The sequence below is a fragment of the Phalaenopsis equestris genome, unplaced genomic scaffold (assembly GCF_001263595.1).
Source record: "Phalaenopsis equestris unplaced genomic scaffold, ASM126359v1 Scaffold000297, whole genome shotgun sequence".
NCBI classification, from domain to species: domain Eukaryota; kingdom Viridiplantae; phylum Streptophyta; class Magnoliopsida; order Asparagales; family Orchidaceae; genus Phalaenopsis; species Phalaenopsis equestris.
This window is the reverse complement of record NW_018164739.1, coordinates 1,941,967-1,959,284: the sequence shown is the minus strand read 5'-3', so window position 1 is coordinate 1,959,284 and position 17,318 is coordinate 1,941,967. Positions and strand designations below refer to the sequence as shown.

Here is a 17,318-nt window from a genome sequence, read left to right as displayed (position 1 = left end):
AAAAGATATATATTTTCATACACGTATTTTAATATTGTTGAGAATAGGATTGTAAAGCTTCTTAATTTTATAAAGCTTGAACTCAGAACCCGATCTTAAATCAATGAATTCGAGACCGCTTGTTTATTTTGAAAAAGAGAAAAAAAATTTATTTTAAGATAATGCTATAATAAAATAATAAATATAATGGATAATTATGAGAAAAATAAAAAGAATATTTAATATTTTTTTAAAATATTTTTAATACTTTTAAAATAAAATTTTAAATATAGTATAATTTGAATATATTTTATATTAATATTTTTTTTAAAAAGAGCCGGCTTACAAGTTAACAAATCGAGTCAGTGCTAACTTGAGCTTGACTTGTAAGCTCATCGAGCTCAGTTAATGATCCGCTTATAGCTCGAGCAGATATGGGTGTGAACCCGATTTAAAGCTGATACAAGGCCGGCTCGAAATTTGATCGAAACATTTTTTAACATATCGAAATCGGATCGTAGATCGACCTAGTATATTTCAATATGATCAAGTGTGGACCGATTCAATTTTCGAACCCTTGTCACTCCGTTGAAGCAATAAAAACCTCAACAACTAAACTATCAGTACATTTCGCATGTAAAACTAAAAAATTAGGTGTATATATATGTAAATACATAAGAATTTATTTCAATCCCGATCTAATCCCGATTTAAGCCAAGGACAGATCCAAATCGTATCAAAATAAATTCAATCCTTTTAATTTGGCTCACAAGTCAGCTCAATTGGTTTGATCCAATTTTCGAGCGATTCACGATCTTCAAACCAATTTCACAGCCCTACAATCAGGTTCACGAATCAACTCGACTCACTCCCACCCCTAATTGAAATACTTAAAATATTATGCAGATAAATACAAAAACGTTAAGTATTAAGCATACAGACGCATAAAAAACTGTGTGATATATATACACATTCCTCTTATTTTTTAATTATTTTTATATTCCAAATTAAATCAAACTATTTTTTAGAACTCAAAATAATTTGTTTGAGTTATAAATGCGTTACAAATAGGGCTGTCAAAACAGCTCGTTGTTCGCAAACAGCTCGTGTTCGGCTCGTTAAGAAGCTCGTGTTTGGCTCGTTAATTTCGTTCGATAAGTTAACGAGCCGAACACGAACTAAGATGTGTTTGTTTATGTTCGGCTCGGTTTGACTCGAAAAAATACTTATTAAAATATTGATTAAGAAAATAGAATAAAAATTATCAAATTAGATTCGAATGATGTTTTAATATAAATAATAATTTTTAAGTCTTGCTCAAACCCTTATTTTCTTATGGCTACATGATTAGGGTTGTTAAAAGGACTATTTGTTCGTGAACAGCTCGTTTTCTGCTTTCTAAGCAAACGAGCAGAACACGAACAAACTCTTGAGCTCGAAATATAAACGAGCCGAACACGAGCTTAGCATGGCTCGCCAGTGTTCCTCGTGTTCGGCTTGTTTACACCCCTAATTACAAACACCTACGCTAGCCAAAGCCACCAAGAACCATCGCTAACGACCTCATCTGCCGTTGGCCGTAAACGTAAGCAGCCACCATCCACCTTCGCCAATAATCATTGCCACTATCAACAACAGCCAATATTACCACAAATGAATAAAATATCTTTTCAAAATATCAAATATTTTTTATTTATATGCAGTACGTAATCAAAATAATATTAAACAAAAAATAACTATCAAACGATTAAAGGCAGAACTAACGTCTACTTTCTTCAAGTTAGCTTTTAGCTCATGTGGATCGAACCAAGCTGAAAACCATGCACCAGCCATTGTAAGCCATTCACAGCGTCACATCATTCAACATACTAGCGCTAACAGTGCATCACATGCAGACCCTCAGCTAACAAATACAAAACTGGGCATGAGAAACATCATCACCATCATCATCAAAACTATTCCAACAAAAATATAAAGCCATGTCTTTTATGAGAGAGATTAAATCCTAACATTGGGAGATTGGATCAGGGCGCATCTTACCTAATAAAGCTCCGATTCCTTGTGGGTTTGGATGACGCAATCGGAGGTGGGGTAAGCAACGCAGGTCAAGACATAACCTTTCTCCATCTGTGATTCATCAAGAAAGGATCCATCGGATTGATCAACAGAACCTGAGACAATTAAACCTGCACATGAGGAGCAGGCTCCGGCTCGGCATGAATATGGAAGGTCCAGGTTCGTGTTTTTCTCCGCCGAGTCGAGGATGTAGGTGTCATCTGGAGCTTCGAACTCTGCCTCCTCGCCCTCCGGACTGATGAGCTTCACTTTGTAGACAGCCATTGCAGTTGTGCGAAAGCTGCTCGAGGACTTCAGACCAAATGGTTTAGAGATGAGCTTGGAAGAAGAGAAGTGTGAGGGAGATCTTATGCCGCCGCGTTTGAAGGTGCAGCAGGGTGGCAGCGCGAGGGTGGACATTGTACGAGACTTCTGGTTTCGTGAATAAGAAAATTAGTTAAGATTTCATAGGCTTAATTAGAAAAGCATGACACAACCAAAAGTTGGTTTTGCAGTAGAGGAGAGTTGATAGGATATTGCTTTGATAGAGAGAGATTTTATATAACCCTAAAATGTTGAATATAATATTCTGACCACCTAAATTAAAAATTTACATTTCAACCGCCCAAAACTTTATTTTCTTTTAAAATAAGAGTGATCGATCCGTTATATTTAAGGTTTAGGGTGCTTTTTGGGTGGTTTAAATGTAAAAATTTTAAGTTTAGGTGATCAATCTTTAAAAAACTACGGAAATGTGTCATCAAACTACTCTTCTGCGTTATTTCCCATCAATGTATGGCTAACATGGCAAACAGCAAGAACATTCAAAAATAAGAATAATATCTAACGAAAAAGAAATTAAAGAAACGTTCACAACCCGAACTCTCACACGTCGATGTATTGTCCGCTTTGATCTAGAGGACTCGTGATTTTGCCCTTTTGGTGTTAACTTCCCAGAAGATCACCCATCATAGGAGTGCTCCAGAACGACCATACTTAACTTTAGAGTTTCTATCGAAATTCGCGTTACACTAAAAGGCAACTTGATGTTTAGCTTCATTCCACTTAAGGGATTTCATAGTCTTCCCTACTTAAATAATTGATATCCACATCGGTTTTCTTACCTATAATTATTCACCATGCAAATATGATTCAAGAGGTAGCCCCTACAGATTCAAATGGTGGCTCCAAACATGTAACACTTTATCCTATCTTGGGCTCAAGAGATGGTTCCCACGACTTAACACTTTATTTTGTATAGCATTCAGTTTCATCTTCCTACTGGTGTAATGCTCTCATATCATTTGTAACAGCCCAAACTCTCACCCATTGGGATATTGTCAGCTTTGACTTAATAGCCTTATAGTTTTGCCCCGTTAGAATTTCCCAGGAAGTCACCCATCTTAGGAGTGCTCGCATGAGAATGAAGCTAAAAGCTTAAACATTAATGCCTTTTAGTTTAACAATTAGAGATTCATCAAAAATTCCAAAGTTAAGCGTGTTCACACGAAAGCACTCCTAGGATAGGTGACCTCCTAAGAAGTTACACCAACGGAGCAAAATAATGAGAACCCTAGGTCAAAGAGAACAATATCTCCATGGGTGAGAGTTTGGGCAATTACAGATGATATCAGAGCATTACGCCGACTGGAAAATGGATATATGTGGTTGATGATTTATGGCTTACGAAAACTAACGAATACATCAGTTACTTAAGTAGGGAAAATTGCAAAACCTCTTAAGTAAAATGAAGCTAAAATCTTAAACATAGAGACACAATTTTGTGCAAAATTCTAAAGCTAAGTGCGCTTGCATGGGAGCACTACCGGGATAAGTGACCTCCTAGGAAGTCACACAAACAGGGCAAAATTGTGAGGTCATTGGTTCAAAACGGACAATATCTCGATAGATGAGATTAGCTTGGGTTGTTTAAAAAGCAACTGTAGAAACAAAATATTCAAACACAAAAAAATAAAATAATTGATATATAAAGAAAAATTAAACCCAATAAATAATAATTATTTATTAAAATATAAACATTAAGATATTGAGAGATATTATAAAAACAACAAAAGAGCACAATTTAATGTGTGTGTGTGTGTGTGTGTGTGTGTGTGTGTGTGTGTGTGTCAAGAAGAGAATATTATATATCAAAATTATCATCAAATCCCATTGAAAGTATAATGTAAAATCTAGAATATCATAAGCTTTGAATTAATGTTCAATATGATCATAATCAAGTTCAATAATTTAATAAAATTTATAATCATCAAAAATCAATTTTAAAAATTCTAATGCAATCATTTTCAATCCAATCAAGTCAAAATTGTATATGACTCGATAGTTATTTTACCATTCAATTGCATTTCATATTAGATATATATATATATATATATATATATATACACAATTTTGTTAAACAAGTTAAAAGAGATAAGCTATAGACCAAATTAAGAAAACTTATTGACTTTCTATAAAATCATACTCTATAGGTCTATCGGCCCGGTTGGTTAATCTCCAAAAAAAAAATTTTACCAACATAAACATGACCGCACACAAGCATACTCAAATAATTTATAAGTAATATAACAACTATTATTGATATTTCAAATATGAGTATTCCAGAAAAGAAATCTATTGCAATTATTCAAAGAAAGTGTAGGGTTTAGGGGTTATTGTTATACTATAACTACCAAATTTAATTCAACAACAATGTAGTTTGAATCCAAGGCAACTCAAAGCTGGTTATATTAAACTTTAGGCGAATGCACCGAGAATATGCTTAAACCTCATACAATATAAACTAATCCAAAAATCTATTTAATCTAATTACCAACAATAAAGAATATAATATTATATATATATTTATGTCCTAATATAATTTTATTTATATATATATATATATATTGTTAGAAGTTATCTTAGGAAATAATTTATTCCTATTAGAAACTATGAGAAATAGATTTATCTCCTAATATAATTTTATTTACTTTCTTATTTTAGATTTATTTTCTTGGAATGGATTTAATTTCTTTCCTATTTTAGGCTTTCTTATTTTATGTCGTTTCTTTTATCTCAAAATAATTAATATGAATTAATTAATTGAAGATATTAGATGTTATGTCTTTCCTTTCCTATTGTATTTTTTATTGTCTTTTTTATTCTAGGATTCATGTAAGGATTATTTATACCTACTTTCATGTCAATAAAAATATTTCGCATTATTCTGAATTTCAACATGGTATCAGAGCCAAATTCCCTACCATAGCCGCCAGTCCTTCCTCCAGAACTGCTGCGCAACCTTCCCGTCATCCTCTGTGCAGAAAAGGACGAGCGCTCATCTTGGTATTTGAAATAACGATTTTTTCTTATTCACCTTTTCTACTCTTATCGGCTCTAAAGGCGACGCCATCGCCTGCCTCGTCACGTGCGACGTCATGATGTCCATCATCTCCACCGTCGCCGCCGACCTGATGCGACATTTCAAAACTGTTTATCTAGCCCTCTCCTCTCTACGTTCGATGTTCATTTCTCATATCACTGGCACCGCCCTCGGCTGCATAGTAGCACTATTTACTTTCTGACTCTATTAGACCGCATTCGACATCGGCTCACCTGATGGGAATGTAAAAAGCTCCTTACGTCATTATATATAGAGAAATGGTGATTCTCAAAATCGAGGGCTTCTTCGCACTTTCGAAGCACTGTCTGGAGATATGCTGCTTGTTCTTCATCACGGCTATTGTAAAAAACTTTGCAAGAGATGTTACGTCGACAAATATATTGGCATATATTCCGATTCTGATGACGATGGCGTTGTTTTTCTATATTGGGGCTTATTTTGCAATAAACAAGATCGTTGGGACAGTGATACTCTGTGTGGGAGAGGTTGAAGAAGGAGGCTGATGACTATGTTGGAGGTGTAGCTTTTGGGTTGATATGTGGCGATGGTATCTCGTCCTCGCCTACTATCTTGTCGCCTCCACACCCGCATTCTACAACTCTGACACAGGCTTCACCGACGGGATCCTCTCCTCCACTTACGACAAGATCAGCCTCTCTCGACAAGATTTCTATCGGTTTGTTTTCCCTCTCACCAGCAGCCTTTTCTCCTGCGACTTTCTCTATCAACATAATTTCTTGGGTTTGATTTACTCTTTCTCTCTCTTGTGGAAATCTCGGTCAGAGAGCTGCCACCGATGTTTGTAGAGCAAAACCTTGTCTCTCTAGTGGCACTCCTAACTGAAGAGAAGTTGCTTTACCAGACATGTCTTAGCAGCAAAAGTGGAAACTAGGGAGGAGCTATTTTTGCCATTTTTCCATCTGCAGGTTTTAACTGCTATTCCTTCCTGCAGGAGTTGAGACTGTAGCCGCCTCTGTGGCGTCTTTCATCATTTCACATGCGTAGATTTTGGAAACGAATGGAAGCTTGTTACAGAGAATTTCATTGTTAGTTTGCTTGCAAAACGATTTGGAAAAGCCCATTACACGGGCGAGATGGGATGTATCTTTAAATGGAATCTCAACAGCAGACCAACATGCCCTTCTTCATTGTTTCTTCTCTACTGCCCAAAAACTTCATGCAGATCCTTCTCAATTTTCCTTTGACACTAAAACTCTCACTGCAGCCGGAAGTATCCTGCTGCATTCCTAACTCGATGCAGAGCCACTTCCTCCAGAGCTTTTTCCCTGCAACAGACCCTCATCCGGAACTTTTTCTTGTATCAGATCCTCCTCCGGAGCTTTTCTTGCAGCAGGTCCTCCATCGACATTCTTCTTGCAACAGGTCCTCCATTGACATTCTTCCTGCAACAGGTCCTCCACCGAAATTCTTCCTGCAACAGACCCTCCTCTGAAGTTTTTTCCTGCATCAGGCTCTCCTCTAGAATCTTTCCTGCAGCAGAGCTCCGTTCAGAGCTTGTCCAGTAATGTTTTTTTTCTATATCAGGCCCTCCTCCAGAGCTTTTTCTGCAGAGGTGTACATCCGGAAGCTTTTCCATTTTTTTGCAGGACATATCCTGCAGTTTTTCTGTTGATTGTCTAATTCCCTGCAAACTCCCCGTCGGCATTATCTGTAGGAGTCTTCTGCCTACCTACAGACACTACAGAAACTGCAGTCAAAGACAACCACAATCAACTAGAAGTCAGCTTTTCCTGCAGGTTGTCCATTTCTCTATATTCTCCCCTGCAACATTACCAGTAGGAGCCTTCCGCTTACAAATACTGCAGGAACTCCAGTCCAGAGGTGTAAACGAGCCAAACACGAGTGAGCTCAGGCTCAGCTCGTGTTCAACTCATTTATATTTCGAGCTAAAAAAATGTGTTCGTGCTCAACTCGTTTGCTTAGCGAGTCAAACACGAGCTGTTCACGAACAAAGAATCGTTTTGGCAACCCTAATCACGTAAACATAAGATGTTAAGGGTTAGGGTAAGATTTAAAAATTATTGGTTATATTAAAATATCATTGAATCTAATTTAATAAATTTTATTCTGTTTTCTTAATTAATAGTTTTAATTGATTATAAATCTTTGTAGCCTTATAGTCAATTAAATTTTTTAAAAATACCACTCATCGATATATATATATATATATATATAATTGATGAGTAGAACGAACAAATCTTTGTTTGTGCTCGACTCGTTAACCTAGAGAATGAGCCGGACACGAGCTTCTTAACGAGCCGAACATGAGTTGTCAACTTTCCTATAAACTCTCCTGCAGCATTACCTGTAGGAGTCTTCCGTTTATCTACAGACACTGCAGAAACTGCAGTCAAAGACAACCACAGTAATTCATTTCTTGCAAACTCCTATGCAACTATACTTGTAATAGCCTCTTGTCTATCTACAAACATTACATAAATTGCAGTCAAAGACAACCGCAGTATGGGATGAAGACTTCAAGTTCTACTTCACAGGATCCTCCTCGCCCATTGTTTGATGTTTTCAAATCCAAATTGAACATAGTTTTCAACCATGTTTGAACTTAAGGAGGAGTGTTAGAGGTTATATTAGGAAATAATTAATTCTCATTAGAAGTTATGAGGATTAGATTAATTTCCTATTATAATTTTATTTCATTTCCTATTATAATTTTATTTCATTTCCTATTTTAGATTTATTTCATTTCCTATTATAATTTTATTTCATTTCCTATTTTAGATTTATTTTCTTGTATTGCATTTATTTCCTTTTCTATTTTAGGTTTTCTATTTTATGTTATTTTCTTTATCTCCAAATAAATAATATGAATTAATTAATTGGAGATATTAGGTGTTATATTTTTCTTTTCCTGTTATTTATTTTTATTATTTTTCATATTCTAAGATTCAAGTAAGGTTTATTTATACCCTCTTTCATATCAATAAAAATATTTTACATTATTCTGAATTTCAACATACATATAGGGTTTGTAATAAAAGATATAATAACCCTTCGATCTAAAATCTATATATCAGTAAACTTTTGAAATAAAATACGAGAAATGAATTTGAAAAAAAAAGGGAGTTAACCACACATACTCAAATGCTTGACAACGTCAACTACCTAGGCTTTTATGAACGGAAGGGTGTTAGTGATGAGGAGATAGAACCAATACACAGGGGAGGGGAGGGGAGGGGAGGGGAGAGGGAGGGGGAGATGGATTAAGATTTATAAGGATAAGGGGACAAAGAGAGGGGTCGATAGTCATCCATTATGTTAGGGCTTGCGGCTCACACAATATTTTCATGCATTTTATTTTTGATAATTGTAATAGATTTATTTTATAGAATAACAATCTTTAAAATATCAATAACAGTTGTCATGTTATTAAGATTTAGATTTATAAGGATAAGGATGGATTAAGATTTATAAGGATTAAGGGGACAAAGAGAGGGGTCGATAGTCATCCATTATGTTAGGGCTTGCGGCTCACACAATATTTTCATGCATTTTATTTATGATAATTGTAATAGATTTATTTTCTAGAATAACCATCTTTAAAATATCAATAACAGTTGTCATGTTGCTTATAACTTACATGCCAAAAAAAAATTTTAATGTATGCTTGTATGCAATATCATGTGGGTTAGTAGAAAACTTTTAAATATTAACTAGTCGGGCTAATAGACCAATAGAATATAGAAAATAATTGGGTTTCCTTAGGTTTATCTTCCAAATTTCAGAGTTCAGAGTGTTCAACAAAATCGACAATATATATATATATATATATATATATATATATATAATGCTAATAAATAGTAAAAAGATTGTTAGGTCATATACCAGTGAGCTTGATTAAATTGAAAATGATTGCATCGGAAAATGTAAATTTGATTGTGTTAATTTTCAATAAGTATAAAGTTTATTAAATGATTGAGCATGGTATCATATTGAATACTAATTTAGAATATATGACATTAGATCTGTCACTTTATTATGATGAAGATCTGATCAAAAATTGTGTGTTTGCATGTGTCAACTTTCTTTTGTTATTTATAATACATGTCTCAATACCTTATTTTTTTATGTTTTAATAAATAGTGATTATTTATTGAGTTTGATTGTCAAACTCACTTCTTGATATTTCTATAACATGCTCTACTGAGTTGTTTAGTGGATCCTCACCTCAAGAGCAACTTATTCAATATTAGATATATTTTGGCTAATTTTATTATAGATATCAACTCCTTTGAGTTTGGGTAGTATATTTTTTCTGTTGTTCCTTCAATTTTTTTAGATATTATTATAATCCCTTAGTGAACTTGATTATAACTTATATTGCAAGTCAATCCTTATACAAATGTGAAATGACAGATCAAAAAAGTGATTGTACTAGAGTTGGCGATGGGTGTACTAAAAATTGAGAAAAATTGCACTAAAATATACAGAAAATGTACTAAAAGCCTATAAAAATAGGATAACATCCTTTAAAATGATAATGGATTCAATTCAAACGTATAAATCTGATCAAAGGTTAGATAAAACAACATTAGTTTTCCCTCAAATTAAGATGAATAGAAATAACATAGGATACCTCAGGGTTCCTATAAATTCATCAAGACAATTAGCAAAGATAAGTGTGAAATGATAGAACACCAAATATTGACTTAAATGTATTTAACACTAATTATAAATTAAAGTGATCAGTTTTCAAAATCTAAACATGCCAGATCAATCTTCATAACCTAAATGAAAACCTTAAGAAAATCAGAGAAAAATAAAATATTAAAAAATATTCATTATTCAAACCAAAAAATAGACAGAATAATTTTTTCTTTTTTTAAATAATGAATCCGTTTTACAAAATTCACAACAAAAAAATGATTTATAAACTTAAAAAAGAAATCTACAGCAATATGCTCATTTTCAAGGACTCAATACGATTCACAATTTTTAAAAAGTTAAATATTAAACATATAAATTTAATAAACAAAAGTTGGGGAAAGGGTGGTTAACCAAGAATTAGGTAACCACGTGATGGAACCAATCACCTAGTAAGTAGTCATTTAGTTCCACTTAAGAAAAAAAAAATATTACCAATTAAATTTATTTGGATATTCCTTTTTAAAAAATTGTCCTCACAGGTTTTAATTAAAAAAAAAAAAGTGATGACGTAGATTAGTTGAGGGAGCACCAAGTTTCTTGCAGTTGATCAAGTGTAGGGACAATGTTAAATGCAACAGGTACCAGAGCCCCATTGAATCAGGCATGTAATGGCAATCACTAACAAGATAAAGCACGAGCTTGCAAGAAGTTCGGACATTTTGAGTTCCATATCTTTATAATATTAGATGAAGAGTAAAGGCGAACACAGTTACCATACATTAAGAGCTTGAATGCATCATATGATTAGTTTTTGGAAAATTATTGGAAAAGCCAAGTAGTATCTAGAGAAGTCCAAAATATTACTAGCTAAGATAATTGTCAAAATGATAACCCTGACTTTTCGTCAGGGGACATTTTAGCTCTAAAGTCTATGAAAATGCCAAGTGAGTCCGAAAATTTTTTTAATTCACAGACTCTTCAAAGGAAGAATTATTTCAGCCCACATTGAAAAACTATGAGGACAAAAATGAGACTAAAATGGCCCATGAAAATAATCATAAGGGCCATTTTGATACTTTATTCACCATTGACTAATTATCTTGAGCACTCCCCAACGCCAGGGGAATTAAAGAGCAGTTGAGTTAAAGAAGACAAGCTGATCACAAATATTTGAGATAAGGAGCCACAGTAGAAAGGATAAGTATACTTCAATTGAAAATTATAAACAAGAGAAGGGCTTGCTTGTTGAATTTCTAGCAACCAAGTAGTAATTAAGAGGTGAGCTTGGCAGCCGAAATGTTACGTAAAGATTCATAAGATGAAGTAAATTATCCAAAACAATGATAAAATAAATTTTTGATTTGTAAAAGAGAAGAACATGCAATATAACATTGAAGCACCAAAATGGGTCCCAATGTTGATAAATCCTGAACTAAAAATAACTGCATCATTGAAAATTGAATAGAACCTGTCATCTAAGTTTAAAACTAACAGATGGAAGCCAATTGCAAACTTAAGTTAAAATATTATATAATTAGCCTTATACCGACATAAGAATGAGGTCAGCTTTCTTAATCCAATAATCTTCGCGTCATAGTCACTTGCATAGCAAACTAATATCCTCCAAAACATTATATGATATTTTGGTCTTAAATCTATCTTCTTAGGAATTTCGTGATGGAATATCTCAAGGCTTGGTAACACCATTACCGTCGCACCTTAAATTCCTAGTATCGTATGCGCACATCAGCACTAGACTAGGGCAAAATTCATCCCACTATAGTAATGGAGTGAACAGGGCAAAATTCATCCCATGTTTGGCTTCGCCTGACTAAAAGCATGACAATTTTTCACTACACGTGCCACAATATAATTCCATAAATAAACAATTCTATGCCAAATCCTGAAAAGAATTTGAATTACCAGGAAAGAATTCAATGCCTATAAAATAATTAAAATAGTGGGAAGTTTTGAAACAACCTTACGCTTCTTTTGAGACAATAGCCAATTGAAATCAAATGCATTTTTCCGTCAATATAAAAGAGAATACCGTGCATTATTTATACACGGATTTGCATTAACATAACATGGATATTTGGTTAGGCTAAGTAATAGGACTCTATAAAGGAGCACATCATGCATTATTTACTAAAATTGGAATAACCATGAAAGTAGACAACAGTCATAAAAAATAAATAAACTCAGCAGTGAAATGCAATAAAAAGGGGTTGGTTCAACTTCATGCAAACATCGTGCATACTAGGGAACTGAAAAAAAAAAGACCTAAAGGCACTAAAAATTTAAATTGGAATCCCAAACCCAATTTCATAACACAAACTCTTCACCTCTCACCAAAACGATGACTTTAACAATAAGCTTTAGAAAGGCAGATATAAATCAAAATGAATTCAACTAAAAAACTTGAGTTAGTGAACAGATAGCCTTCAAATTTATGCTTTAGAACTAAATATCATTAAGTAGTTCCTCTGAGAAACAAGATTGGAAAACAAATCTCATGATGCAATTGAAAATATCAAAATATACATAGTTAAACTACAGGCCAAACAATTGAGCCCACATTAAAGAAGATTTTATTTTTCAATCAAAAAATATTATGTACCATAAAAAAGTAGTGTGCATGATTTTAGACCAAGATTTCAGTTACAAGCACTCAAAGGTTAAAGAGAGACAATGAAATGGTTTGTTAGCGTAACATGATTTTATAAAAGAGAAACTTCATGCATGATCTTCTACTAGATTTGAATTACAATGAAATTGCACACTTGTAAACATAATTCAAGTAGAAGATGCAACGTAAAAGTTTTGATGCCACCTTATGAAACAACATAAATGGTAAGTAATACTAATAAAATGCAAGCACTCGCTCAAAGTAAACACATAGATTTCAAATTAATATTATTAAAAGAACACTTTAATAGCAAAATGAATTCATGTGTTGGCCTTGCACATCGCTTTCCTATGAATATAAGGTCATAACAAAGCACGTGCATCACTCTGTTTCATTACATTCCGTCATACCCTTGTGCGCTTAGTTCCAGCTCGGAACAAACTTCCAATTCGAATTTTATAGTTCATTTAGCATCTATAGCAATAACTAGGAAATAAGTTTATTTCTCCTTGCTATTTCTCATAGTTTTTTAGTCATTACTCATTGAATCTCTCTTCTCCCTCATTGGATCTAGTAGCTTTTTGTTGGCTTTTTACTTTAAGCTCTCTCGCTTGTTATTTTTCTCATATGCTCCTAGGTAGTTTGCTAGTAGTAGCTTGTTGTTCACAAGCTTCTTCTCAAGAATACTTCTTCATGACTAATCTTCACACTCTCTCTCGCTTCACGCTACCTCTTCTTAGTTTCTATCCAATCACTCAATCGCACAAGTTTTTTAAATTTCTAAGTACTCTTTTACTAATTCATTATTTATAAATTTGGTTTTTTGGCTTCTATGTGGCTAGAAACCATTATTTTCAACATATTATATATAATAAAAATTATTACCACTTGTGGCTTATATTTGATCAATTAAATAGCTATTGTATGTAAATAATACATGAATATAGTCATGAATGTTAGCATGTAAAAGTGTCACTTCGCTCCATAATTAGCAAATCGAAGCAAAATGTAACCCTTGGCATTGTGCTTCACACTTGGTCAAGTATTCTATTATTGCTCCCCCTCTAGATGGAGCCATTTTTTTAGTACAAGATCCCACCAATAGAAAAATAACAAATCCCGAGTAGTCAAAGCAAGTAAACACATAACAGGGTGAAATTTTTAGAGGAAACTTATTCTTCACAAAGAAGAACGAGAAGATTAGAAGAAACATGGAATGAAACAAGAAATAAAATGCACAGAAAAATCAACTAGATCATTGTAGCGTGCATTGATCACCACATAATATATGAATATAGTCATTTAACTTTGATTTTTTTGGCTTATAGGTGGCTAGAAAACATTATTTTGAACATATTATATAAATAAAAATTACTACCACCTATGGCTTATATTTGATCAATTAAATAACTATTGTATGCACATAATATATGAATATAGTCATGAATGTTAGCATGTAAAAGTGTCACTTCACTCCATAATTAATGAATCGAAGCAAAATGTAACCCTTGCCATTGCCTTGTACTTGACACTTTGTCAAGCATTCCATTATTGCTCCCCCTCTAGATGGAGCCCATTTCTTTGGTACAAGATCCCACCACTAGGGAAATAAAAAATCCCTAGTTAAAGTAAACACATAAGAGTTTGAAAGGTTTTAGAGGAAAATTATTCTTCAAAAAGAAGTACAAGAAGATTGGAAGGAACATGTAATGAAACTAGAAAAAGATATGCAAAGAAAAATCAAATAGATCATTGTAGCATGCATTGATCATCACAAAGCTAAGCCTTGGATTTACGTCCATGCTTGCTTTAAAAAAGCTAACATTCTCACTTTCCCTTCATATACATTAGCTTATGGTCAATGCAATATCAAGCAAACAGGCCTCCAAGCTGCTGCCCCATTTACTTTGGAAGGCCAACAATATTTTTTGCCCTACAAAGAAGCCTGCTACATATATTAACTCCACAAAAAAAAAGTTCTAACTACTAAAATTAATTAATCATTACTATATGTATAATTAGTGCTAACTACTCTAAAGTAGTTATACTTTAAATAAATCTGGATAATATTTCTATAGTTCTTAATTAATACATAATTTAATGTCTAAAAAGGAATAACTCTTAAAATTAATCACTACTTGTCTAGTTAGTTCAGGCGAAGTCCATTTAAACAGTAATTAGCCAAACTAATGCAATCAAATACTACTCAATCCAACTAGTCCGGCTAGTTAACCATTTCAAAGACTTAAAACATCAATATTTAATGCAAATGATGTTGCACCCCCTTAGCAGTGGCCCATGTTCAAATTCTCTCAACTTCCCCAAAAAAAAAATATCCATATTCAATGTCTACCTAATCAATAGTTGCTCTAATAATAACTAAACATGAATTAAAATTTAACTAATCCATAGTAAGTAGAATAAGAAAATAATCACCCCAATCGATGTAAGCCAACACTTGTAAAACTAATCTCCAATTAAACATATAGCATTAATTAGTAAATAAACATTCTAAGTCTAAATAATAAATTACCAATCCAATTGTTATTAATCCCTCAAAGAATTTGATAAGTCCTATCAAACACTAACTAGCTAACCAATTCAATCAAATACAACTTATTCCTGATTACTTGGACAATTCATTAAGAAGTATTAGCTAAGAACTCTCTGTGAACTGGCCAATTTGTTCAATCCTATAGAATAAGGCAAGTTAGCTTAGTTAATCACTGATCCCGAAGTAATCTATTATAAATTACTTCTGAATTAAATCAAAACTAATTTTTTAAAATAGCATTATTCTTCAAATTAATCATTAAATCTATCCCCAATTTTGATCTAATTCCCCAACTACTTCATTAGTATCCAAAAAGTTTTCAAGGATTACATATATCTGCAACCAAACAATTTTAATCATTAAAATCACCAAAAGTATGGGGTTAAAATAAATGCAGGATTACATGAATCTAAATTTATCTAATCCTACCTAAAAGCAACCACAAAGCCATTTAAACTTTTAAATTACCGAAAACATATAAAATGAATTTTCAATACTTGCAGGGCCATAACAACATTACAAATACAAATAACGACAACACGTTGTTGCCAATAAGCATCACCAGAAAAGCTTCCATTAATAACGCTCCAATCAATTCGCAAGCAAGTCACAAATTTAACCGCAATGTCCTAAGTTTCAATAATACACATAACAACAAATAACAACTCAAATAAAATCCGTCGCGTTAACTATCCAAACCTAAAGGGAGCAGTCAGTATCTCATAACACAGTTCACCATTCAACTTTGGCCAACAAAGAGAAAGAATCAAACCATTAACCGATTCCCTAAACGAAAGAGAGAGAGAGCAGAAGCCAAATGAAAAAAAGCAATCAGCAATCCAAACACAACCACAGAAACAAACAGATCGGGAGCACAAATTCGACAGAAACAAAACCCGGAACAAATATAAATTTGTGTGTGCTATCTCGAAAGAACTCACAGGGACGTGATTGATCGGAGGATTAGGTTAGACAGGCGGAGCGTGCACGACTGACTTCCTGTTTCGATTGTCCAAATCCTTCCCTGCTTATCGCCCGTGATTTGGATTGTCCGAATGTTGCCCAATTGGGGGTGCGGTGGGGGATTGCATTATCGTGTCATCCACTTGAACCTGTTCGAAGTTTTTTTTTATAATTTAACATTTAAATTTTTATATTTACATGCAGAATAATTACATTTTTAACATTACATTAAAAATATCATTCTTATATTTTTAAAAGTGAACCACGACACTAAAGTGTTATAAATCTAAATATAAATATCTAAATGTTAAATATGTAAATATATAAAAATTGTGCGGTATATATATAATTTTCTTTAATGACTATAAAGTTATTGTGAAAAAATATATTTTTACAGTTGGGTAACAAAAGCTCTCTCTAGTTTTCAAAACATAAGAAAATAGTAGCTAAATAGACTTCAACATCTATTTAAATATTTAAGTGATGAATAATGATTATAAATAAACTCTTTTATTAATTTTAATCAACATAATTGAGTGCTATAAATAAAATTATTTTAATTATCAATCACTCCGAGTCATTCACATCAGGAGATAGGAAAGAAAAGAAGAAAAAAGAACGGAAGTAGTAGAAACACAAAATCTCACGCAGAGAAAGAGAACACAATATGACTTAAGTGAGTTTGCATTTTGCCTACATCCACAATCACAATAGAATCTTACTATATTTATCTCTTAAAGGAGCTTAGGAGAAATTTACAAATAGTTAGGATGTTTCGCATATTGATTTGCTACTCTTTTATAGGCTAAGGTGGGAAGAAATATTGTGTTTGGACGTTTGCACGTCCGAACTGCCACAACCAGTCGCCACATCACCCATCAATGAGTTGTATGGCGCGTGGTAGCTAGTGGCTGGTTGTTGGGCGTGCAGTATATAGATGCAATATTTTTTCCTAAAGTGAAAGGGGAGGGTTGAAAAGAGAAATAATTTTAACTAACCATCTAACCATCAAATTTGAATTTTAACTTTGAAAGCATATGAAATTTGACCCCACATTTAATAATCTCCCACTTGGAGTCGACTCATTTCTTAATACATTGCATTTCAAG

At 33.2% G+C, this 17,318-nt stretch overlaps 1 protein-coding gene across 3 annotated transcripts; it reads right to left on the bottom strand.

Moving 5' to 3' along the window:
- Window positions 1-1,811: 1,811 nt before the first annotated feature.
- LOC110025291 (ferredoxin, root R-B2-like) lies at window positions 1,812-16,356 on the bottom strand. Of its 3 annotated transcripts, none has more exons than XM_020725698.1 (2): window positions 16,188-16,356; window positions 1,812-2,466 (listed from the first exon to the last, which is right to left on the bottom strand). In XM_020725698.1, the coding sequence occupies exon 2, from the start codon at window positions 2,452-2,454 to the stop codon at window positions 2,020-2,022; it is 435 nt and encodes a 144-aa protein (XP_020581357.1). In that variant the 5' UTR covers window positions 2,455-2,466; window positions 16,188-16,356; the 3' UTR covers window positions 1,812-2,019. The 3 variants fall into 3 exon arrangements, with proteins under 3 accessions (XP_020581357.1, XP_020581356.1, XP_020581358.1); XM_020725697.1 differs by lacking the exon at window positions 16,188-16,356 and adding an exon at window positions 16,019-16,104; XM_020725699.1 differs by lacking the exon at window positions 16,188-16,356 and adding an exon at window positions 15,946-15,964.
- Between the last annotated feature and the right edge of the window lie 962 nt (window positions 16,357-17,318).